Genomic DNA, 25,129 nt, shown 5'->3' on the forward strand with positions numbered 1-25,129 from the left:
CGACGGTTCTTCTCTTTTTGGGAAGACAGTACGTGACACACTTGTCCAGAGCGAAAAGGACGGGAAGACTTTGTCTGCTGTCGGAGTCTGCTTCTCTAACCCTCAGCGATCTTTCTCTAAGAATCAAAGAGGGCAGAAGAAGATGTGTTTCCGAAAATCTCAGTTTTCCCGGGATTCTCAGGACAACTATTCCCTCAGAGGCAGAGGGGGACAGGATCAACGCCGACCCAGAGGGAGAGGGGGTCCCAGGAATTTTGGGTCTAAGGAAGCCTTTTCTGATCGACCCAGTCAGCAGCCCTGAGGGGTTGCCTGACTGTCCTACTCTGGGGGCAATCGGGGGATGATTGTCCTTACACCTAGCGGCATGGGAGTCAATTACAACAGATCGCTGGGTTTTACAGATAATATCCAGAGGTTACTCTATACCATTTGTTGCCCTTCCAAATATTACAAAACACCTCCCGGATGTTCCACCCACTCACAGGGAGGCCGCAGCTCTAGAGGTTTCAAAGCTGCTTCTTAAACGAGGCATCCGGATTAGGCGTCTACTCAAGGTTCTTTTTGGTGCCAAAAAAGACGGGGGACCTCAGGCCCATTCTAGACCTGTCAACATTAAACCTGTCCATAGCCAAACAGAAATTCCGGATGGTCACCCTACAGTCCATTCTACCTTATCTCCGAGAGTGCGACTGTATGTGCTCGTTAGATGCTTACTACCACATCAAAATACACAGAAGCTCCAGGAGGTTTCTGCGCTTCTGGCTGGGAGCCAGTCATTTTCAGTTCAGAGCCCTACACTTTGGTCTCACCACAGCCCCCAGGGTGTTCACCAAGGTAATGGCAGTTGTAGCGGCTCACCTGAGGCTTTAGGGTATTCAGGTGTTTCCATACCTTGACGACTGGCTCTTCGCTGCGCCCAACAAGCATCACTTGTGTGTGGCCCGAGGTTATTTCATTCGGTTGGCAGATCTGCTGAGAATTACAGTCAGTGTTCACAAATCCCATTTGCAATCAGTAAAAGTTCTAGACTTCATTGGGACATGGCTAGACACTTTGCAGATGAAGGTGGTGTTAACTCCAGGCAGGATCCTACAACTCAGGTGCCACATAGCTCAGATAGCGAAGTCCAAGTCTCCAAAGGCGAGCAAGGTTCTCCGTGCTCTGGGCTCCATGGCTGCCACCATATAGATTCCCCCTTGTGCGCGCCTTCACATGCTGGTTCTTCAATGGACTCTGGCTGTTCAATGGTCTTGGCTAGACCTGCCCATGGAATTTCCAATCAAGATCAGTCACGTCTGCAGGACGTCTCTTCTTTGGTGGTTACGTTCACTGGAGATATCAAAAGGATGCCCCTTCGCGTCATCTCCAGTCCAAGCCTTAGTGACCGTGGACACCTCCAAACTCAGGTGGGGGGACACTGTTTGGGAAGGACAGTCCAAGGCATGTGGTCCCAGTCTGAGACCAAGTTGCACATAAATGTTCTAGAGATGAGGGCAGTGCTTTTAGTGTTGGAAGCCTTTCACATAGTCCTCCCTCTTGGATTGATTGCAATTCAGTCAGACAACATTTCGGTTGTCTGGTATATCAAGAAGCAGGGGGGGAACCAGATCCTACACCCTATGTCGCGAAGCCATGAGAGTGTGGGAATGGGCAATTTCCACCGGTCAGTTTCTGATAGTAACGCACATCCTGGGGTGCTCCAACATTTTAGCGGACAGATTGAGTCGGGCCATTCTGATGCTGTACGAATGGTCTCTGAAACAGTCAGTAGTGAAGGAGATCTTCCTTGCATGGGGTCAGCCTTGCTGCGATCTCTTCGCATCTCCTTCCAACGCGAAGTGCAGCGAGTTCTTCGCTCTGATTCCCTCACCAGGAGAAGTCCCCAGAGACACTCGTGTCCATGCTTGGCCCCCCATGCTTCTGTATGCTTATCCACCATTGCCACTCATTCAGAAGTTTCTTCAGAAAGCTTGCCAACTACGGTGCAAAGTGATCCTCATTGTCCCATTCTGGCCTCGTCAGGTTTGGTTCCCATTCCTTTGGTCTCATGTCATAGCTCCCCCGTGGGTTCTGGATCCCTGCCCGGATCTAATCTCCCATCTGTTGGGGGCACGTCCGCCCGATCTGGGCAGCCTCAAGCTGACAGCCTGGTTGCTCCAGTTCCGTTAATTGCCAGGACTCCCGGTCTTTCATCCCCATTAAAATCCATTCTGGTGGCTTCTCTTAAAGACTCCACTAGGAAACTTTATTGCAGTAAATGGAAGTGCTTTTCCATTTGGGCCTCACAGAGAAAAATAGATCCCTTTGCAGCCCCTGTTCCAGTGGTGTTGGACTTCCTGTCTGGTATCTTTCAGCAAGGAGCTAGTTCCTCCAAGGTGAAAGTACAATTGGCAGCTATTTCCAGTTTTCACGTTGGTAAAGACAACATAGCCTTAGCCTCCTGTAGGCTGTGTAAGGCTTTTCTTAAAGATACTTTTCTGTTATGGCTGCCTGTCAAGGATTCTGTGCCTTCTTGGGACCTTACTTTTGTTTTACAGGCATTGGTGGCTCCTCCTTTCGAACCTACAGCTTCGGTGGACTTGATATTTTTGTCCTGGAAGACTGCTTTCCTAGTCGCCATTACATCTGCTAGGAGGGTTTTTGAGCTTCAAGCTCTGTCTGCCATGCCTTCGTATTTGGTCTTCTGTAAGGATAGGGTCTCCCTCCGTACTAACCCTTCCTTCTTACCTAAAGTGGCATCTGAAGCAAACATAAACCAGTCCATTAATCTGCCCGTTTTCTTTCCCAACTTCCAAAATAAAGGTGAATACAAACTCCATGTGTTAGATGTTGATAGACAACTTCGTTTTTATCTTCATAGAATGAAGTCTTTCCGCAAGACTGACCAATTGTTTGTTTCCTTTTCCAAAGCATTTATGGGAAAAGCTATTTCTAAAGTTTCTTTGGCCAGATGGATCACTCTTTGTATTTCACATGCCTACAAAGCAAAATGTTTATCCCCTCCTGGTATTGTTAAGGCTCACTCTACCAGGTCCATGGCAACATCTGCTGCCTTTTGGTCTAGGGTGCCTTTGGATGATATTTGTGCAGCAGCGACCTGGGCCAATTCCCATACCTTCATTTCCCATTACAAATTCGATCTGATTTCGAGAGAAAGAGCATCCTTTGGCTCTGCGGTGCTCAGGAATATCCTTCCATAAGGGCCTCCCAGGATCGGAGTAGCTGGGGACTCTGTCCCACAGGTTGCAGATAAAATGAAGTTAACTACTTCAGATAAAGAAGTTATGTACTCACCATAACATTCCATCTGAGTAGTTATACTTCATTTTTCTGCAGCATTCCCTCCCTCCATCCCCCAGACCTTGTCCTGTCTTTTCAGGATTGGTTTATTGGGTTGAGTTGCTTATATTTTTAGTTGCAGCAAACGCGATCTGAGGGAAGATAGGAGATGGTAGGGCATTATGGGTAAGGGGAGGAGCTCAGAGCTTGGAGCAGATGCTAGAAAAAAAGTTGCCGGCTCGGATCCGATACGGATCCATATACCCACAGGTTGCAGAAAAATGAAGTATAACTACTCAGATGGAACGTTATGGTGAGTACATAACCTCTTTTTTCTGTTTCTTTAACTTCTCTATTACTAATTTCCTTTTCTACTTTTCCTCTGTCGTCTTATTTTTTTTGTATTGTAAAGTTGTCCATGTCTGGATTCCTTTGCCTGTAATTTTTTTTTTTCAAATATCTTTGGTTCTTGTAATGGTTAGTTTTGTTTTCTCCTTTGGATAAATATTACACCATATTAAATCTCTCTTTTTTTCCCATGTCCATATGTCATCTTCAGATGTTTCCTGATCTTTCTGTTTCTCCTTTAGGGACTCACTGACTTTCTACACCAAATCATTCACTTTGCAGGCACTCCATAACTTCAATTTCTATTTTTGTAACTTCTGCTTTGCTCATAGGTAGGTACTAGGCTATTGGCCCTAGGGCCTATAGAAGCCTAGCCAAAAAGGTACCCTGGCTTTCGCCACCCAAGAAAATTATTTTCCTGTGCCCCTGTTGAGCAGAGCCACAGAAGTGTTCCCTGGGGTGAATTTCCTATCTGCCATCCAATCATCAAGATTTTTTTGAAGAGTGCTAATGAGGAGCTTTGTTTGATATAGATAGGTAGTTTGTTCCATAGTATGGGAAGTCTCTGGGACAGGAATCTATCCCTCCAGCATTGTGGTGACAAGGTTTAGGTCCCTAGAGCGTGCAGCTCGGGGGGATTGGGATTTCTTCAAGTGGAGCATGTCCAGCAGCTCAGGGTTTGACATAGCTTTGTATGTTAAGGCAGAGATTACCTCTGAGTAGACGATATGTGACAGAGTAAAGCTGGAGTTTTTTGAGACGGTCTGCGTAGGGCATCTGTTTAAGGACGGTAATCCTCTTTGTGAGGTATTTCTGTGGCCTAATCTTTTTTTTTTTTATTGTGAAATTTCCCATATCTGGATGCCTTTGCCTGTATTTCTCTTCGAATATCTTTGGGGCTGCCTTCTTCACATTGATTAATTTGGCTTTCTCCTTTGCATAAATATTGCACCATATCAGATCTCTCTCTTTCCCATGTCCATATTTCTTTTTTATACTTTTCAAATATCTCTTGTTTTTGTTGTTTAGATTTTCGCACTTCCTCATATGCTTCTTTTTCCAAACAGGTCAAGGTTTCTTGAGCTATACACTGTTTTTCACAAATCTGTTGTATCAATGAACACAAATTTTTATTTGAAGCTTCTGACAGTTTTTCTTGCGGAAGTATTTTTCTTTCCTCTAATTTCTTTCTTAATCATTTTGTATATGTTGTGTCTGGAAATTTTAGGCTTTTTGCAATAATAGTAACAATACATAATTTCTTATTCTCAATAGTCCACTTTATCGTCTTTATGGCTCTTCTTTGGCCTATCAGTTTTTATGGACTGCTACTCCCTTTTACAACAGGGGTGCCATCACCCTCCTGGGCCTGGCCCCATTATAGGAATGTTTCTGTATTTTGAGGATTGTACACTGTCATCTTTTCCAGTCCTGGTACCAGTGCGCCTACCAGGCTTGGGCATTTTTTTATCCTGGGTGTTCTGCACTCAGCTATCTTTTTTTAGTTTTTAACCTACTTCTGTCCATGATATATGTTATATAAATACAGTCTATATATCAGTGTCGCCTTGATGAGATTTTGTAAAAACAGGGTCCACCTTGTGAAGATACTCGCCAGACTTGAGGATGAATTTAATTTCAGCACTACTACTCTGTTTTGCTTGCTGACTTTTCATCTCTCCATTCAGATCCTCCCTGAAGGAGCTAGGAGATGCTGTCCAAGGTTCACTAGCTATGGGAGTATCAGACAAGGTTGCCTCCCAGCTCTCCACCTTAAAGTCAGTGGTAAACTCCTCCATGAGACTCATTTCCTATGCAGCTCATGGAGCGGGTAGGGCAGCGGGTTCAGGAATTTCTTTAAGGAGGTACTCCTGAATGCGGTTGTGTAACTTTGTGGAGCTCTTTAAGTCTTCCTTTGTGAATGCTCCCTTCGATGGCTCATCCTTGTTCGGGCCGAAAGTAAAAGACATGCTAACCAGGTGTGAGCAGGAAGGAAAGACTCACTCTGCCGTAGAAGTCCATTTTTCCCTGCCTTCTAGATCTTACCCAAAGGATCAAAAGGGAGGGAAGTATGGTTTTAGAAATCCCTGAGAGTTTTTCAAGACATGTGGTGAGTCTTCCTCCAGGGCCAGAGGGGGAGGCAATAGTGGAAGACACCGACCACGCCACAGAGGGGATCCGCAAAACCAGAGCGATAGGGAATCTTTCCTTGGAAAGCCCTTCCAGCACTCCTGAAAGGAGGCCCGCCTGTCCATCTTTGGAGGCAATTGGGGGTCACTTATCTTTGTACCCAGAGGCCTGGCTAAAAATAAAAGATAAGTGGGTAGAAAGCTTAGTATCCAGAGGCTGCTCCATACCTTTTTTCTTCCCCATCCCAAACATATAAAAGTCATCCTGGATGTTCCATCCAGTCAAAGGGAAGAAGCAACACTAGAAATACAGAAGTTGCTAGAAAAAAAAAGTCATCCAGACAGTTCCTGCAGATCAAATAGTATCCGGAACTTACTCAAGGTTCTTTTTATTTCCAAAGAAAACAGGGGACTGGAGACCCATTTTGGATCTCAGCAGGCTAAACAAGTCAGTAGGAAAGTCAAAGTTCCAGATGGAAACACTGCAGTCAGTACTCCACTTTCTGAGACAAGACAATTGGATGTGCTCTATAGACCACCAGCATGCGTGCCACCACATAAAAATGGGCAGGCGATCCAGGAGGCTGGGAGCCAGTCGTATCAGTTTCAAGCTCTTCCTTTTGGTCTCACTACAGCCCCCAAAGTGTTCACCAAATGCATGGCAGTAGTCACAGCTCACTTGAAACATCTAGGTTTCAGAGTATTTCCGTATCTAGACCACTGGCTCCTAACCGCCACCACCGAGCATCTACTAACACAGGCAAACGACACCACATTAAATCTCTGCTCCCACTTAGGGATCACAATAAACTACGAAAAATCTGCATTATTGCCATTTCAGCATATCATTTTTATAGGAGCAGATCTAGACACCACAAAACTTGTAGTAAGGCTTCCACTAGAAAGAGTTTACATCCTGCGACAACAAGTCTTGATCCTCCTGTTCAAGAAGGTAGTGCAAGCAAGAACAGTTATAAGTGTTTGGGACCATGGCAGCAGCAGCAATAACTTTGATTCCATTGGCAAGGCTCCATATGAGGAATTTACAGTGGCTTTTGTTGACTGAGTTGTCCATGCAGGATCTGCCCATGTTTCATCAAATCTTGATAACAGAATCTTGCAACCAAGACCTTCGGTGACTTCATTCAGCTCATGTGACTATAGGTCGACCCTTTATTCTCCCCCAGCCTGTAGCCACAGTGACCTCTTATGGTTCTCAGATAGAGTGAGGGGGCATTATCTGGGAAAGACAGTCCAAGGCACTTGGCAGGACTTGCATATCCAACCTTCTAGAGATGAGAGCAGTGCTTTTAGTGTTGCAAACATTCCAGGAGACTCTTCCAGTAGGAGCTATAGCAATACAGACAGACAACATGTCAGTTGTCTGGTACATAAGCAAGGAGGAACCAGATCTTACCCCCCTTGTCGAGAGGCCCTGAGAATATGGCAGTGGGCAGCGTCCTTTCAACGTTTTCTGATAGCAATGCACATGCCAGGGAAATCCAGTGTGATAGCAGACAAATTCAGCAGGGCGATTTTGATGCCTCACGAGTGGTCCCTAAAACAAGAAATAGCAGAAATGATTTTCCGAAAATGGGGCCAGCCTTGCTGCGACCTATTTGCCATGCCCATGAATGCCAAATGCAACAGCTATCTTTCCCTAATCCCCCCTCCAGGGGAATCTCCGAGGGATGCGCTTGTACATGATTGGCCCCCAGGTCTCCTCTATGCCTTTCCTGCATTCCCATTGATACCCAGAGGTCTTCAGAAAGACATTGTATTAGGAAGGACCTTAATACTAATCGCTTCTTACTGGCCTTGTCAAATCTGGTTACCCTTTCTATGGCCTCATCTTCAAGAAGAGCCTTGGATTCTGGACCCAGTTCTGTATCTCCTGACCCATCTGTTGGGAATGCTTCACCCATCTCTTCAAACCCTCAAGTTGAGAGCTTGGCTGCTCAAATTCCAAACATAGCCAAGGCTACCTGACCTTTCACCTTCAGTGCAGCATATTTTGATTTCCTCTCATAAGGCTTCTACAAGAACATTATACGTCAGCAAATGGAAGAGATTTTCTTCTTGAGCCTCAGAAAACCATGTTGATCCTCTCTCTGTTCCATTATCTTGTATACTGCAATTTTTAGCAAAATTATTTAATGATGGAGCAGCTGCAGCCAGTATTCAACTTCAATTAGCAATGATCTCTAATGTCCATATAGGAGAAGTGGGGCCAAACATTGCGTCCCACAGGCTTTGCAAGCCTTTCTGAGAGGTACTGTGCTCTTAAGACTGCCCATTAGACCACCTCTACCCCCATGGAACCTACATTTTGTATTGTTCCACATGATTCTCTCCCCATTTGAACTTCCATCATCCTGTGAAACAAGTTTCATATTAGCTATAATTTCAGCTAGAAGAGTTTGAGTTACAAGCATTGTCTGTCAAATCTCTATATGTGCTGTTTCACAAGGACAGTCTCTCGCTTCATACAAATCCATCCTTTTTACCAAAAGTATGTTCAGAAGCAAACTTAAACCAGTCCATAGACTTGCCAGTTTTTTTTCCCCAAGTATGCCAGTAAAGCAGAGTATATGCTACACCAGCTAGATGTACATAGACAGTTAAGTTTCTACTTACACAGAACGAAAGACTTTAGGAAAACTGACCAATTGTTTGTGTCCTTTTCAGACTGTAAAAAAGGTGCTCCGGTTGCTAAGACCACTCTCTCCAGGTACTTGTCAGGCTGCATCACATTCACCTACAAATCACAGAATAAACAACTTCCTGACAAAATAAGAGGCCATTCTACCAGAGCTATGTCTGCTACTTCTGCCTTTTGGGCAAAACTGCCAATTGATACCATTTGTGCTGCAGGAACATGGGCATGGCCTCATACGTTTATTACTCATTGCAAAGTTGATTTGGTCTCCAGAGGCAGGGCCTCCTTTGGGTCCACTGTTCTGAAGAATATTCTCCCTTTAGCCACCCAAGAAAGCTGGTGCTGGGAACGCTGTCCCAACCAGTACAGAATGAAGGTGAGATAAGACAACATCACATAAAGAAGTTATGTACTTGGCATAATGTTCCACGTGTGTTGTCTATTTTACCTTCATTTATACATCCCACCATCCTTCCCCCAGCCTTGGCTCCTGAGGAACCAGGAGGATTTATTGGACCCTCTATGTCTCTGATGACCCTTTTTGGGGTTTGTAAAGTGGTAAAATTGTTTTATGTATATATTAGTTTTCCAGCAAACAAGATCTGGGGAATACCCTAGAGCATCATGGGATAGGGGATAAGCTACGAGCTACTTGAAGACATCGAGCTTTAGTAAATGGCCGAGAGTCAGTTCTGAACCCAACCAGTACAGAATGAAGGCTGGATGATCAACACACATGGAACATTATGGTGAGTACATAACTTCTTTTTTCATGGTATAGTTGCATCTCTCACGTACTGTATTTGTATGCTTTAGGAGCAAGTGGTTGTCAGTATACATGAGGCAATTGCTACATTGCCTCAGGATGCCCATGTCAGTCAGGCTGCTTGCAGAAATGTTAGAAAACTGACCATCCTTAGTAGATGGTAATTCATAAGTACTAATCTGTGAGAAGGCAAATTAGATCAGCTATTGCCCTGGGATTAACAAGAGGACTTATTCTATAGAACATCAGGGATGGAAAGTGGGGTGACACTGCTCATTTCTCAGCTGGGTTGCCTGCATTGCAGAAGTGCATAGCCGCATTGCCTGTAGAGCAGCAAGGAACCAGAGAAGGTTTCACTGACTGCTGTCTAGGGGCAAATAGTTTCTAGGCATATACATCTGTACAAAGCACCAAAAACTCCAGTTGTGCAGTGCACAGCTAAGCGCAAACATGAGGGTTGTATACAATTAAACAGTTTTAAACAAATCTGGTAATAGGAAATCACACAATGATCCTTCCTCCAGCAATCCCCAGCTCAGACAAGGCTGTATCCATACCCATCTGCCACAAGATGGCTGGATTTCAGTTTGTGTATGAAAAACAGGCTAGATTCAGCAAGTCTGGGTCTAGTCTTTGCTAACTAAGCAGTATTTTAATGCAAAACAAGTGCAGGTAATAAGCAGGCACAAACATTAAAAGTAGTCAAAAAGGCACAAATTAATACAGCAAAACAGTAAAATACAGAAGGAAAAGTGCAGATCATACTAAAAGTAAAGCTAATTTCCTGTTCTTAGCTTTGATGGTTTGGATTCAAGCAGAAACACTCTGGATATCTGGCAAATGTAGAGCAGCTCTGGTTCGTGGAGCCAAAAACCTAGCCAACACAAGGCTTATATGCAGTCAGAATTAAGCAGTTTTAAACTAGTCTGCCAATACGAAATCACACAATGATCATTCCTCCAGCAGTTCCCAGCTCAGACAAAGCTATATCCACACTCTTCTGCCAGAAGGGTGCAGAGGAGCCCTTTTTAATGTAAGACTGCTGGATTTGAATTAAAGTATATAAAAAACAGGCTAAATTCAGCAAGTCTGTCTCAAGTGTATGCTAACTAAGCAATATTTCAGTGCAGAACAAGTACAGGTAATAAGCAGGCACAAACAGTAAAAACAGTCAAAAAGGGACAAATTGACAAAAAACTGCAGATCAAACTCAAAATAAGCTTATTTTTTTGTTCTTAGCCTTGGATGCCTTGGTGTCAAGCAGAAACACTCTGCACATCTTGCAAAGGATGCCAAACACAACAGCTCAGGTTAATTGAGCGTAAAGCAGAACAAAGACACTTAAAATAACAGGCACAATAAGCCTTCAGCCAGCAATTCCCAGCTCAGAAGGGTGGAGACTACCCTGTTCTCCCAAAAGAGTGTAAACCGTAAGCCTTCTTAATGTCAAATAACTGGCCAGAAGCCCAAACTTTTAAACCAGAATTGACACATTTAGAATAACGGACGCAATAAGCCTTCACCAGCAATTCCCAACTTAGAAGGATGTAAGCTACCTCTCCTGCAGCAACAGTGCAAACCTTCCTTCTGTAAATTAACTAGTTTGAAGCCCAAGTACTTAAATCAAAACTAAGAGGCTTAGAATAACAGTTACAATTTAATCAGGCTACTAATAAGCAGTAATAAGCGAAACTGAACACTTTTAAGAACAAGCAGCAAAAAGTAAAATAAAGTAGGAAGAAGCACAGATACAGTAAAAGCAGCTGAATAAAGCGTGATTTTTTTTTTTTTTTAAGTAAGTGGGAAAGAAGGAAACAGAAAATAATTCAAGTTTAGAAGAGTAAGGGGCTGGGCCTTCCCAACTGATCTTTCTTTGTACTCAGTAGAATGAGCTGACGAGATAGGACTGGGGGGAGTGTCCAACATCAGATTAATATTAAGGGCAGGGAAAATCAAACCACCAACTTTGAGTACAACAGCATTTGGACGGATGGATGGGAAAATCAAATGCAGACAGTGATCGGCAATAGTCAGGCAGAAGCAGGTCAAATAAGCACTCCAGCTAAATAAAGACACCTCCAAAAATTTCTAGTTAAAGAAGAATGCTGATTCTCAGCTTCTCACTGTAATTAACTTGATGTTATTTGCTGTCTGCAAAGGCATTCTTTTTTAACTTTTCTGACTGACTGTAGCCAAGACCTCTTAAAACTCCAACAGAACAAAAATAGTTAAAACAAAACAAATGAAATATAAGAAAAAGATTTTAAAAAGTCTTAAACAAACCATACATTAAAAACTTCAAAATCTTCATTATCAGTTGCTGATTTCTATCTTCTGTTAAGGATTCGTGAATAGGGTCTAGATATGTCCTTTTTACTTTTTAGTTTGCTCTCATGAATCTTAAACCTGTGGATGAGCATCTGTTGAGGCTGCAGCTTTACTGTAAATCCACAAGTTGACTACTTTTTGAAATGTGCTTGTGATTCTACTGATGCTAGTGAAACTGTTATGAGAAGGTCTGCTTGGCTGTGTATGCAAAATTTACCTGTGGATGTTAAAGCTGAAAGTCTGGATTCTCCTTTTAGATGGGTTATTTTTGGGCAGTGTGCTGCTGAGATGCTGAAAAAGTGTGATGAGAGAGGGAAGCTGATTCATGGGGTTACTCTGATTTTTCTGCCTTCCTTTTCCTCCTTTGTCAAGGGTTTTAGTACTACCTCTGTGTCATTTTATAACAGGCAGAATAAGAAGACACTGCTTCTGGCAAGCAGACATTCAAATAGAACAGTGGCTAGGGAGCTCCAAAAAGAAAGGAGGAGCCCTCCAGAAACAAAGACATTCCAGCATGGCTGAATGGCTGTTTAGAGAATATCATTCCCCTTCCCATCCTAGCAAGCTTTTAAATCTTCCCTAAAATCTCTTTCTATATCTGTCTCTCTTTGGCACCAGGTAATGTCAGACAAATACATTCTGAGAGTGACACATCAGGGGTACAGATGGTACTAGGAATCCCTCTCTCCTTTTCAGAGAATTCCTCTTCATCCAGCAGATCAAACCTATTTTTTGCCTCTCCTGTCATTCAGCATTTGTTGACTTGGGTGATAGAAGCAGTCTCTCCTTCTCCTGTAAGGAAAGGTTTTTATTCAGTAAAGTTTATGGTGCCAAAAAAGAAGCATCCTGGTTTCTTTTCTTTCTAAACCAGTTTGTGAAAGTCCAAACGTTCAAAATGCTCTCCAGTCATGATCTGTTACTTTTCCTTTCATCCTAAGTTTTTTTTTTTTTTTTTTTGTTACTGACACTAGATTTAAGTAATGTTTATCATCACATTCCTGTTGCATCAGATTTCAAATGTTTCTTAATGTGTATATTTTTGCTTTCTGTGCATTGTCGTTTGAGTTATCAACTCCTCCAAGGGTATTCACAAATCCTAAAATTGAGAGAGGTGACTCTTCATATTCTGGATATCCAGAGGTGTAGCATACTGCAGTGTGTTCACATTCTCCTTATCTAGACTACTTGCTTATCTTTGTGGAGTCTCTTTGAAAGTGTCAGGAAACTTTCACTCGAGTTTGAGAACTTCACAGACTGAAGTTGCAGGTGAACATCCAAAAAGTTTTGCTCGACTCCTCACAGGATTGTTTTCCCGCAGTGCATCCTAGATACCTCAGTTCAAATATCTTTTCTTTCACTGGGAAAAGTAAATGTATATGTCTATCTGTTCCTGAGGGTATTTTTCTTCACTCTGTCCAAGGCTTCATTGAGGGAATGTCTCAAAATACTAGGGTTCATGTGTTCATGATTCTTCTAAACAGACTCCACATGAAAGATTCAGTGACACCTAAAATTAACATGTTCCCAATATCAACATCCCAGATTCCTGTTTTGGGATCTGTAAAAAGAGAACTCCTTTTGGTGGAGAGACCAGTGTTATCTGAATCCAGGTCTCACTTTTTCCCTTCCATCTCCGTCACAGTCTTAACTACAGATGCCTCAAACTTTGCTTGAGGAGCAAAAAGTGTGGAGTCACTGGAATAGAAATGACAGACCAAAACACGCAAATGTAAAAGAGATGTTAGCAGTAATAAATGTTCTCAATTCTCAATTAGTGGTCCTGAAGATATTTGCAAGTGGTTGCAGGCAGCATGAGAGTGATGTGATACCTAAATAAATGAGGGAACTTGATCTAGCTTTTCAGCCCAGTTTCACTATACAGGTATCTTGCACCCCGTCAGAATAAAATTGTATGACAGACAAGCTGAGCAGGACCAGGACGGACCCCTCAAAATATAAACTGAAATGGGGATCTTCCAGGAGTTGATCTAACTGTGGGGAATGCTAAGATACATCCATTTGCCATGTTTTTGAAAGGAGTTTTGCATATCAGGCCTCCCAAAAGGCAGGTGACTCCTTGGGGTCTCAAATTTGTTTTGGAAAAATTAACTCTTGCTCCATTTGAGCCAGCTCATTAGACTGATTTGTGGTTAATAACATGGAAAGCACTTTTGCGTATTGCTCAGACTTCTACAAGAAGTGTCTTGAGTTTCAGGGTCTCATAATGGGCTGGTGTTCTCACTTTCCACAAAGACAGGTTTTACTTGAGAACTTATCTTTGTCTTAATCAGTACCCAAGTTTACTTTGAGCCAAGCGGTTTCACTCCTCTGTCTCCTTTGCAGATCCAAAAATTGTGGGAGAAGGGACTCTTCATATTCGGGATATCCATAGATGAGTTTGATATTATCTTGACAGAACAAAAGTCTTCAGAATCTCTGATCAGTTATTAATTTCTTATGAAGGTAAGAAGAAAGGACAACCCGTTTCAAGGCAGACTGTCTTCAAATGGCTGTTATATGGTGTTACCTTGTGGTACAGCCCTACAATAAGTCAATTCCAGGCTGGGTCAAGGCTTGTTCTACCAGGCCGTAGCTTCATCAATGCCTTTTTGGAAAGGTGTGGATTCTAGAAATATTCTAAAAGCAGCAGCTTTTCATGTGTACATTTTCAAAGCACTGCAAACTAGATTTATTCTCTGGGTCTAGATCAGGATTTACTAGGGCCATTCTCTGGGAACTACTGGAACTTCATCCTTCTGGACAATATAAACTATGGTAATCTACTTATATAGCTAATGTGCTGCAGCAGTGATAAAATTGTGAATGTAGTACAGTCGTGTACCTAAACTTATCTTAAAAATAAATGTTCGATTGATCACTGCTGTAGTAGCCCCTCCATCCTCATTTTTTCCCAGGATTTGAAATTTTAACTACCTTACAGTGACCTCTTTCAGCGCTACAGCCCTACTCTTTCAGTTGGCAAGAAAGCTCTGAAGGGCTTTGCACCCCACCCTTTTAATTTTTTCAACTCTGCTTGAGCTGCTAATGGTTAGGAATGGATGCATGGAAGGTGTCCGTAAGCTCTGGAAGCTGTATCTTATGCAGGATATAACCTGGTTTGCTAAGGTCACTGTATCAATGATTATCTGATCTTATGCTGTTACTGTAAGTTTATTTAAACAGCTGTACTTTCCCTTGTCTGCCCCATAAGGGAAGGTATTTCAAGGAAAGAATAAATGCCTGTAAGATTTTTCAGAACAAACAAACACATTTTCTAAGAGTTGACCTAGTTGTTCGAGGTTTGGGAACTTATATGGACAGTGGCTTCACATTTGATCATCATGTGTACATTCTTGTAAGAATGTTCTTCTATATTACACATCTTATAAACAAAGGGATTGTGTCTTGATCCAGGGATGTCAGTGCCGCACTTACTAAACCCTTGTTAGGCCAGTCAGTGAATATAATGCCCCCTATGGCATGCATCTGTCAAGACATATGCAATGACTGAAACGCCCACAGTAACACCTTACAAGGCCTAAACAACATGTTCTACATGGATTAACTCGGAGCCCTGTTACTATACTTACTCCGTATCTTACAAACTGTTAAGAGGTGACCTGTGTATGGCATACAAGTTATCCTCAAATCCAGTACTGATGGATTTACTGCACATCAGCAAGTCATATGGCATCAGAAATAGTCTAGGGATCTTAGTCTCTTATGCAACATCAACAGATTGGTTCAGAGAGACAGGTGTATCTTGCAGAAGATACCACTGCTTTGGAAAAGACAACCCATCGCATAAAACAAAGTTTATCCCTCTCCATATTCAAGCACAGCTTGGATCTGTGGATGGGAAACAGAAATTTTATTCTATGACTGACCCCTGTACTACTAATAGACAGAGGCAGCTCCTAAATTCTTTATTCCATGCATGCATTCTGTAAATATCTGTGGTATGATCTCAGCTATTCTCATTAGAGGTACTATAAAATTATCGACCATGGGATGGGTAAGGCCAGTCTCTAACCAAATGATTTAAGTTAATTAACTTCCGCGATGGTGCAGCGGTAGTGTTGTTGCCTCACAGCAAGAGGTTCTCCCGTTCGATTCTCGGCTGGAGTGCCTTCTGTGTGGAGTCTGCATGTCCTCCCCGCGGTTGGGTGGGCCTGCCTTCATTGAAGGCGTTCGTGAAAATCTACTGCCAATCATTAGCAGACCGGAGTTCCGCTGTGGTGACCCCTAACCGGGGAAAGCCGAAAGACAACAAGAGCACAGAAAGTGATACTGACTAGGCTTAAACTGGCCTGCAAAAGCTGCTAGCCAAGTACTTGGCTATGAACCTAGAAGTTTGGTCAAGGGCTTCCCTCACAGAGTAGGAAGGTTCTTCAAAAAGGTACCCTGCTGAATGAGAGGCCTTCAAAGTTTTAGTGTTACCGTAAGTGTTAATGTTTCTAAACCTTATGGTACTCTGAGTATTGTTGACATTAGTGTTCAGAGTATTCTTGAGATGGTGCTCAAAGCAGAGCTTGTTAACTCATTCAAGCCTATAACTTTTTTTTCGTTTTTGTATACTTTCAGTTCATACACGTGTAGCATTTTGGCATACAGAACTTTTTTGGGTCTAACTACTTTAACTAAGTGACTTGCCAGCTAATAATAAGCACTATTCAAAATGGCAAGGAATTATTAACAAAAAGACAGTGATTGGTTTTCTTGCAGTGAAGTTAATCTTTGTTTGCCAGTTAATATTCATATTTTCATAACTGAGATACCTGCATGTTGTTGAGGTAGATAGTGTGAAACTCCAATGATGGTTTATATCACACTATACTGGAAAAATTGTAGTTTTGTAACCTTTCACACATTTTCATATCTTCAAAAGTGTACAACCTAGACATATACTGTTAGAAGGGACAGCCTGTGTCAAAGCAGACTGTTTCTAATATCCACTAGTAGTCATGATAATAAGCGGTATTGGCATTTGTACTTAATACTTCAGAAACCGAGTGACTTACAAACTGTTGCATGTCATTAAGCAAAATCTTAGATGTTGAAGAAAACAGACTGATATTTTGCACTGCAAGTTACACATCTTAAAAGATATCCAGTATTTGTTTTGTTGATTATACTATTAAGCATATGTTTTCACGTTTTTGTAAATATTTCAATACATGCACTTGAAGATAAATTTCTTGTTGGCATGTAAAAGCTTATGTCTGTTTAACAAAATTGTTCTAACAGTATATGTTTAGGTTGTACAGTTTTCAAGATATGAAAATGTATGTGTGAAAGTGTACAAAACTAAAATTTGGGGGTTGTATACATTATAATATATTGCACTATTTATTTAAAAGACTATGAATTCAACTATCACTGTAAAGAATACTTCTTATAGATAATATTGCTATTTGTATAGTTTTAACAGCTTATATTCACAAAATACTTTTTTTATCTTATGCTTTTTACGCCTGTTTTTCAGAGAATGCTGTTAAATGCAAGATGTGTGTAGGCAGGAGGCGCTACAGAATCCTGAAAGCCCAAAATCCTGAAAACTCAAAATCCTGAAAACACACAGGATACCAACACTTACTATATTCTAGCACAAGTGCATACAGAAACAAATAAAACACAAACCATATTACTCTTCAAGTATAAGCAAGTGTGTACTGAAGTGTAATCACGGAGTTGCTGTATGTAAGTAGCAGGTGGTGTGGGGGGGGGCAGCCCTCCATATGGGTTGACCATGGGGGCTTGCCTCCCTGTGTATAGTTGAAGGGTAATATGTTTCTGGGATGTACTTCTGCTGCAATATAGCAAGTGTTGGTATCCGGTGTGCTTTCAGGATTTTGAGTTCTCAGGATTTTGGGCTTTCAGGATTCTGTAGCACTCCCGTGTGAGCTACTAGAGGTGTGACATTCCATACCACATAGGTATTATTTTGTTAAGTCAGTCTCTCTGTACCTCCCTGCATTCTTTACAGAACCTAAACATGAGGGTGGAAAAGAGAGTTCATACCTTAAATGACCACTGGCAACTCGGATACTGTCTTGATAGAACAGTATCTTCTAGAACTTCTGATGAGTTGATTATTTCTTGTGAAAGTAAGAAGGAACAAATTGTGTGAAAGACTATTTCCAAATGATTGTCTCAGGCCATTACCTTTTGTTATTCCAACCACAACATAACTATTCCAGGCAGGGTCAAGACATACTCTACCAGGGCCTTGGCTTCATCTATGGCTTTTTTGAAAGAATTGGACTCAGAGTGGTATAGAAGCAATAGTTTGATCTTCTGGGCATATATTTACAAAAAGTATAAACTAGATTAATTTCCAGGTCTAGGACAGGCTTTGCTAGGATCATTCTTCAGGGGCTCCTGGACCCTTCTACCTGCCAGTTATTTTAAGCTACGGTAATGCACCCCATATAGCTAAGGCTACTGCTGCAGCGATCATAATGGTGAACATAGTACAGTTGTGTAAGTAAACCTAGCGTAACATTAAATGTTCAAATGGTCACTGCTGAAGTAGCTGCTCCTTCTCTCCCTCCCTCCATTCCCATTGTTTTTGTGTGTGTTTTTATGCCATGGAGTGGATGTGATTTTTTTTCCCTTTCTTAGCAATCTCTTTTCAGGGGTTAGCCTCCCTCTGTTGGTTAACATTGACTTATTGCCCAAACCTGACATGTTAGTGAGGTCATCTTGAGTTAACTGTCGGGATGAGTGGAAAGGTGCCCTGAAGCTTTGGAAGCTGGGCAGCTATTATATCCTTTGCAGGGTATAACTAATGCTACTGCAGCAGTGATCACTTAAAAAAATTGCTGTTGTGGTAAGTTTACCAGTTCCAGCTGACTAACAGTTTGGGCCAGTGGAAATTGCCCTGAAATCTTCGGAAGTTGGCCAGCTGTTAAATCCTTAGCAGGGTTTAATATATATACCTTAGGCTACTGCACTAGTGATCATTCAAACATCTGCTGATATGTTAAATTTACCTATACAACTGTACTTTCCACTTTGTCTGCAAATGTAATTTTTTTAGATATGTATTTAATGTTCGTGTATTTTTCTCTTCAGTTGCTTTCACAATGAATGTTATTAGTTGCCTTCGTTTTTCTGTTTTAGAAACCCACATTTATTATTATTTTATAGAATTCTGCTGGATTGCTGTCAAGCAGTCTGGAAAGGGACCTGCTTGAAACTGTTCCATTAAAGGAATTAAGCAGAAAGAGGCCCTTACTTTGCTGCATCATTCAAGACCAGAAGTTTATTTTAAAGGTAACATTTAGTTTTGCTTCTTTTTAGGTGGAAGTTCACTTGTTGGGTTTGTGCTAACCTTAAAATGCCAATTATTCTGCTGTAGTTCACTGAGGTAGAAACTAATAATCAACCGTGCTAAGTGGTTGAAAAATTCTTATTTCCTGATAACTGTTTTTGCATTCATGTTAATAGTTTGCCTATTTTAGCTCTTTGCCTCCTTTTTTTTCATTTTAAATTACAGTCTCATCTGTTTTAGCTATTAATCTGATGTCAATTTTTATTCCATCCACGACTGATGATTGGTTCGGATCCGAGGCAGCTGATCCAACTCAGCCACTGTTAAAGCTCGTGGCAATCCAGAACTTTTTGAGCTTCTCCCTTGCCCACAATGCATCCTCCCCTTTACCTCAGATCTCGTTTGTTGCCATTAGGTGAAAGATGTGGTTGTTTGACTCTTGAGCCACTGGGATAGATAAGTGTTATATTTTTTGTCTTCTGATTTAATTTTTTCTTAAATTTTCTCTTTATTGCACTAAAGTACTGTAGATAGCAAAAACAAAAACCTCTGCTCAAACAGTTCAAAACATGTAACAGCAAACAAAAAGAGCAGGGTCCACACAGGCCAGTGTAATCCAGTAATTTTATTATAAACAGACCTGAGCTCTTTGTCAGACAACTGCATAAAACCATACATAAAAAAACAACTGTAAATAACAGCAAAGGCCAATAAGGAATCATCAATCAAATACAAATCAGCTAATCACATACACTGTTTAACCCGCCTCTTTTTAGTGCAGGTTTTAAAGGACTAGAGCTATTTAGCCCTGGTGGGCTGTCTGCTGCTAGCTCTATGATCCAGTGTACTTCAGTACATTCAGTTATGTTCCCTCTCTTTTGTTCATTTTTAAAATATATAACTCCAAAAAAGAAAAAGAATGATCAGGAAAAAGTGTTATATGCTGGTATAATGCATTACGTGAATCCTATAGCCTGATAGAAGAAAGATGATTTAAAATCCTAGTCTTTAATTTGCAGTTAGTTTTGCCTACATAAAAACTTGGGCAAAACGTACACTGTGTCAAATAGATCAGGTTTTCTGGGTGACGATCAGCATAAAATTTAAAAATGTACTTTTTCCTGGTAGTAGGGTGTATGAAATAATTGCAGCTATTAATGTGTTGGCAAGCCTTGCATTGTTTGCATGGAAAAGTGCCTAGCCTCTTTAAGCATAATAGCAATCTAAAGGATTTACTTTGTCATGAACCAGGTATGCAGAATGTATTAGCATCTAAGAGGGTAGGCACTTTTCCATGTAAACACTATAAGGCTTGCCAACACATTAATAGCTGCAATTATTCATACAGCGTACTACTGAAAGTGCTCTCATCTGTTTATAATAAAATTACTGGATTACATTGGCCTGTGTGGACCCTGCTCTTTTTGTTTGCTATTACAGTGTAATCTAGATACTATAGTTAGTATCACTTTCTCCCTGTTTTTCTCTCCCTTACCCTTCTTTGTTTATCGTAGCCTTACTACTTTTGTAGGTAGTCCCTTTTCTCCCTCTTTTTTGTTTAAAAAAAAAAAAAAAAATTTCCTTTCCAGTATTCTTTCCATTTTGTTGCTTTTTTGTGGTGGTGTTTACAGATTATTCTCTGCAGTTTCTATAACTACTATTATCATGGCTGAAAAAGAAAAAAAAACAAGCTGGTTTTAAAAAGTGTGGGAAGTGAAAACAAAAGATTCCCTTCTCTGACACTCTCACACTTCTTATGTCTATTGCCATGGTCCCCTCCATCTGCAAGAGAGTTGTGCGATATATCATGCCTTCAACCCCCGAGTATTAGTAGAAGGCAAGAATAAATTAATCTTGAAGGGCCTTTTACCATTTTCTTTTGGTGATGCCATCTCTGGAGAGATGTCCAAAAAGTTGTCAGTCATCTCCAAGCTCTTCCTCTGTGTCCTCTAAGAAAAGGCCTTCTCCAGATCCAACAGTTTCTACAGATCTGTCCAAGAAAAAGAAAATTATATTATTAGATCTGAACCCCTCGTATCAGACAAAGGTAAAAAGTATGTTTTCGGATCGGACGGCTTCTTCGGACCAGATGTCTCTGAAAACAAAGGATTCATTGGCTTCAAAGATGTCAGATCCTCCTAGAATACCAGACATACTTCCTAGGACAAAGTACTCCCCATCTGTGGACACTGTCCCATCGAGAATGCTTTCTCTTTTCTTTATAGACTGGTTTCTCCTTCCAGGCAGTTCTCTTGCTCTTCTAGGAGCCTCACTGTAGATGATGTGGAGAGGGTAGTGAGACAGATGCTTTTGGCGCAGAGACTCTCAGTTGTTGCTTCGGCTCCTACTCCTTTGGGTCTATATCCAAGACTCCACCTCTAACTCTTACTTCTGATTCCCTCTGTGGGCTTGGATCCCTTGGGTTCGAGTTGCCCAGGCCCGTCTTCTTTGGGTCCGAAGATTGCTGTATCCTCTGATCCGATGTTTGCTTTGAGCTCCTCCTTGCTGTCTGATCCAGAGAGCTGTCTGAGACAATTCCACCCTGCTGTATCCGAGTTGCTTTAGTTGATTCCAAGGGCTTCGGAGCCATCTACACCTCAGAGCTTAGGCAAGGGTTAGTTTGGCTCCATCTGCCTCAGGGCGATTTTTCTCAGAGCAGGGTGGAACCAAGGATCAGAAAGCCCTCCTTTCAGACCCATGTTCCTATCCCTGTCTGGGAAGTCGGCCTTTAGGACTTTAGAGAGACCCCTGTCAGCTTCCATGACCCAGATGGATCCTATTTTCTCAGGCTCCATATCTTCCCTTGCTCTGCGTCAGGATTCTCAGCTAACACTCCCACAGGAACAGCCACTATTAAAACCTCAGGACACCAAATTTGGTATTTCTACATCTTCTGATACCTCCCCTGATTATCCCACTGAAGAGGTCCCACAGAAGAGGACATGTAAGGGGAAGCATCTGGATTCTCCGGAATCTGTCACCAAAGACATTTTGAGGAGGGTGAAGGATACCCCACGGTCACCTCCTGCAGACATCTCATTTGGAGATATCCTTGAAATCCTAAAACAGAGAGGTGGCTGGAAACTCAGCAATCCTTTGCCACAAGAATCTGCATGACTGGGGGAGTTTGTTACCAGCCCATCTACGTCTTGGGTGATTCCACCTGCCGGCGAACTCCTCGAATTGGTCTCACAATGGGCATGGAAAGAGCCTGACTCCATTAAGCCCATGCCAAGGAAGCCTGATAAAATTGTCACCTTGAGGTCCCTGAACTATCTGGCACATTCACCAGATTACAAAGGTATCTGATAAAGGAACTCTTGGATCCCCATGCAGGAACTGTGTCTGAGAAGGTGAAGGACTTCATCACCTTACAGGTGGTGACCCTTCAATCAGTATCAAACGCAATCCATGAAGTTTATTTCCTGTGTGGCAGAAGGAACCTTAAGGGCACTGGGTTCAGGCATAGCCATCAGGAGACATGCCTGGATGCACTTGTGTGACTTCGTGGAGCCTTTTAAATTTACGTTCATCAGTGCTCCTTTTGACAGCACATCACATTTTGGCCCCAAAGTAAAATATACATTGTCCAGGTGTAAGAAGGATGGAAAGACCCTTTCTGCCCTGGGCGTGCATTTTTCCACCCTCTAAAGATCCTTCTATGGAATCATCAGGGCAGTGGAAAGATGTGGTTCAGGAAATCACAAGGATCTTTCCAAGACACACTCGTGGAGGGTCTTCCCCAGAGGTAGAGGGCAAAACTCAAATGGTAGATGCACTTGCAGTAGAGTAGCCCTACAACATCAAGGGTCCAGAGAACCTTTCTTTGGCAAAACCATCCAGCGCTCCTGAACAGAGGCCCAATTGTGTCCCCCTCTGGAGGCAATCGTGGGTCATTTGCCCTGCACCAAAGAGCCTGGCTAGAGATAACAAAAGGTACTTGGGTGCAGAGGATCATATCCAGAAGATATACAATTCCATTTTCCCTTTCTCCTCCAATTACCAGGAAAATCCCCAATGTACCACCTAGTCAGAGGGATCAAGCAGCCATTCACATAGAAAAGCTGCTAAACAAGAGAGTCATTCAAGAGGTTCCCCCAGACCAGAAAGGATCTGGAACTTACTCAAGATTCTTTTTAGTGCCAAAGAAAACAGGGGGCTGGAAACCATGTCTGGATCTCAGCAATCTAAACTGATTTGTTTGAAAGACAAAGTTCTGGATGGTCATGGTTCAGTCCATTCTTCTGTGTTTGGGAAAGGATGACTGGATGTGCTCAATAGATCTCCAGGATGTGTACCATCATATAAAAATAAACAGGCGATCCAGGAGAATCTTATGCTTTCAGCTAGGAGCCAACCATTATCAGTTCAGGGCACTGCCCTTTGGCCTCCAGGGTGTTCACCAACTGTATGGCAGTGGTAGCGGCTCACTTGAGACTGCAAAGATTGCATGTGTTTCCATACTTAGACAACTGGCTCATTACCACTTCTACCAGGCCTCAACTCATTATGGCAAGAGAATAAGTCATCCATGCTTGCACAAGGTTAGGAATAGCCATAAATTTTGAGAGGTCAAATCTAGATCCAACTCAAGTTCTAGAATTCATAGGAGTGCTACTAGATACAAGGGCAGCAGTAGCCTCTCTTCCCCTTTCCAGAGTTCAAACTTTAAGTCACAAGTCAGAACGATACTTTGCAGTACCACAATCTCGGCTCACCTAGTTCTACAGGCTGAAAAAAATCAATGTTGGCATCGATACCCCTTGTTCCGCTAGCAAGGTATCACATGAGAATTGTCCAGTGGATGTTGGCATCTCAGTGGTCAACTCTTCAACTACCCTTGTCCACTCCAATATTAATTACAAACTAGTGCAAGAAAAGTCTGATGTGGTGGATCCAGTCAGATCATTTGTTACATGGTCGTCCATTTTTCCCCTCACAATTCAAGGCCATAGTGACCACAGACACTTTCCAGCTGGGGTGGGGGAGGGGCATTACCCATAAAAGATGGTCCAAGGCATGTAGTCCCCCAAAGAGGCCAATTTGCATATTAACATGCTGGAGTTGAGAGCAGTGCTTTTAGTGTTGTAAGTTTTTTAGGATGCTGTCTCCTCAGGAATGATTGCAGTTCAGACAATGTGTCAGTGGTTTGGTACCTTAACAAATTAGGAGGAACAAGATCGAACCCCTTATGTTGTGAAGCGCTAAGGGTGTGGCAATGGGCAATGTCTTCTATCCACTTTCTCTTAGCAACGCATATTCTGGGAAAGTCCAGTGTGCTAGAAGACAAGCTGAGCAGGTACATACTGTTACCCCGCCAATTGTCCCTCAACCAGAAAGTGGCAGAACAAATAATGTGATGTTGTCGGTCGTTATTCTGTCCTCACAAATCGGTTTGGATCCAGTCCATCGGATCTGAGACTGCTGATGCTACAGCTCGCAGTCACAAGATCTCTCAAGCTTCTCCGTTACCCACAACACACCTTGTCAAATACCTAAGATCTTGTTTTCCGCTTCTAGCTAGCGGGATATGGTCGGTCTACCAGTCTCACTTGAGCCTATTAGACAAGTGCAGTTTTTTTTTTTTTTTCTTAAAAACTGTATGACAACAGTTTTTTCTCCATAGTTTTACATTGTACCTACTTAATCTTTACTGTTTTCACTGTTTGTATTTTCAAACATTAACTTTGTTTTTCTTCCTTTCCTTTACAACTTAGTCATATTTCCGATATACCATTGTTGATATTTCTTTGCTTCTCCTTTTTTCTGTTAAACTTGAGGGTTGTACCTTTCTTATGACTTGGTCATAGTTCTGGATGTTATGTGATCCTATCTCGCCTACATTCTGTACTGATGGGCTCGGAGCCAATCCTCGGCTCCGACTCGGCATGCTATGCTATAGAGCGAAGCCTCTTATTGGCTGAGCTATTCTCTATCCCAGGATGCACCACCACTAATCCCCCAGATCTCGTTTGCCGCTTACAAGCTAGGACGTGGTCTCAAACTTGGCTGAGCTAAGTGCTGTTTTTTCTTAAAGTTTTCCTGTCAGGAAATTCTCTATTCTTTACCCAAAAGCTGTTTTAACAGTGTGTTTTTTGGTAAAATTTTGTGGTAAATTTGTGTGATTGATTAGGGAAAGGTTTCCATTTAAGTTAGAGGGGCCTTCCCCTATTCTTTAGCGAGTTTTCTCATTTTTTTAGGGAGGTCAAGTACCTGTTTAAGTTAGAGGGTTCTTGGCCCTCCTTTTTGGTGTTTGTGGTACTTGTATTGTACTTGTATTGTACTTGTTAATTTTGGTCTTTCTTTAAAAAAAAAAAAAAAAAAAAAAGGTTTTAAAAGGTTTT

The 25,129-nt window shown here is 42.0% G+C and overlaps 1 protein-coding gene across 3 annotated transcripts in view; it reads left to right on the top strand.

Annotated features, from left to right (window-relative positions):
• STK31 (serine/threonine kinase 31) overlaps positions 1-25,129 on the top strand; it is a 5,081,810-nt gene that overhangs the window by 4,137,583 nt on the left and 919,098 nt on the right. For all 3 annotated transcript variants that reach the window (XM_044067546.1, XM_044067547.1, XM_044067545.1), the window contains one exon: positions 18,662-18,787. In XM_044067546.1, coding sequence (XP_043923481.1) covers positions 18,662-18,787 — 126 coding nt within the window. The remainder of the gene's footprint in view (positions 1-18,661; positions 18,788-25,129) is intronic.

This window comes from Protopterus annectens, chromosome 3.part1 (genome assembly GCF_019279795.1).
Source record: "Protopterus annectens isolate FY-2018-M chromosome 3.part1, PAN1.0, whole genome shotgun sequence".
Lineage (NCBI taxonomy): Eukaryota > Metazoa > Chordata > Ceratodontiformes > Protopteridae > Protopterus > Protopterus annectens.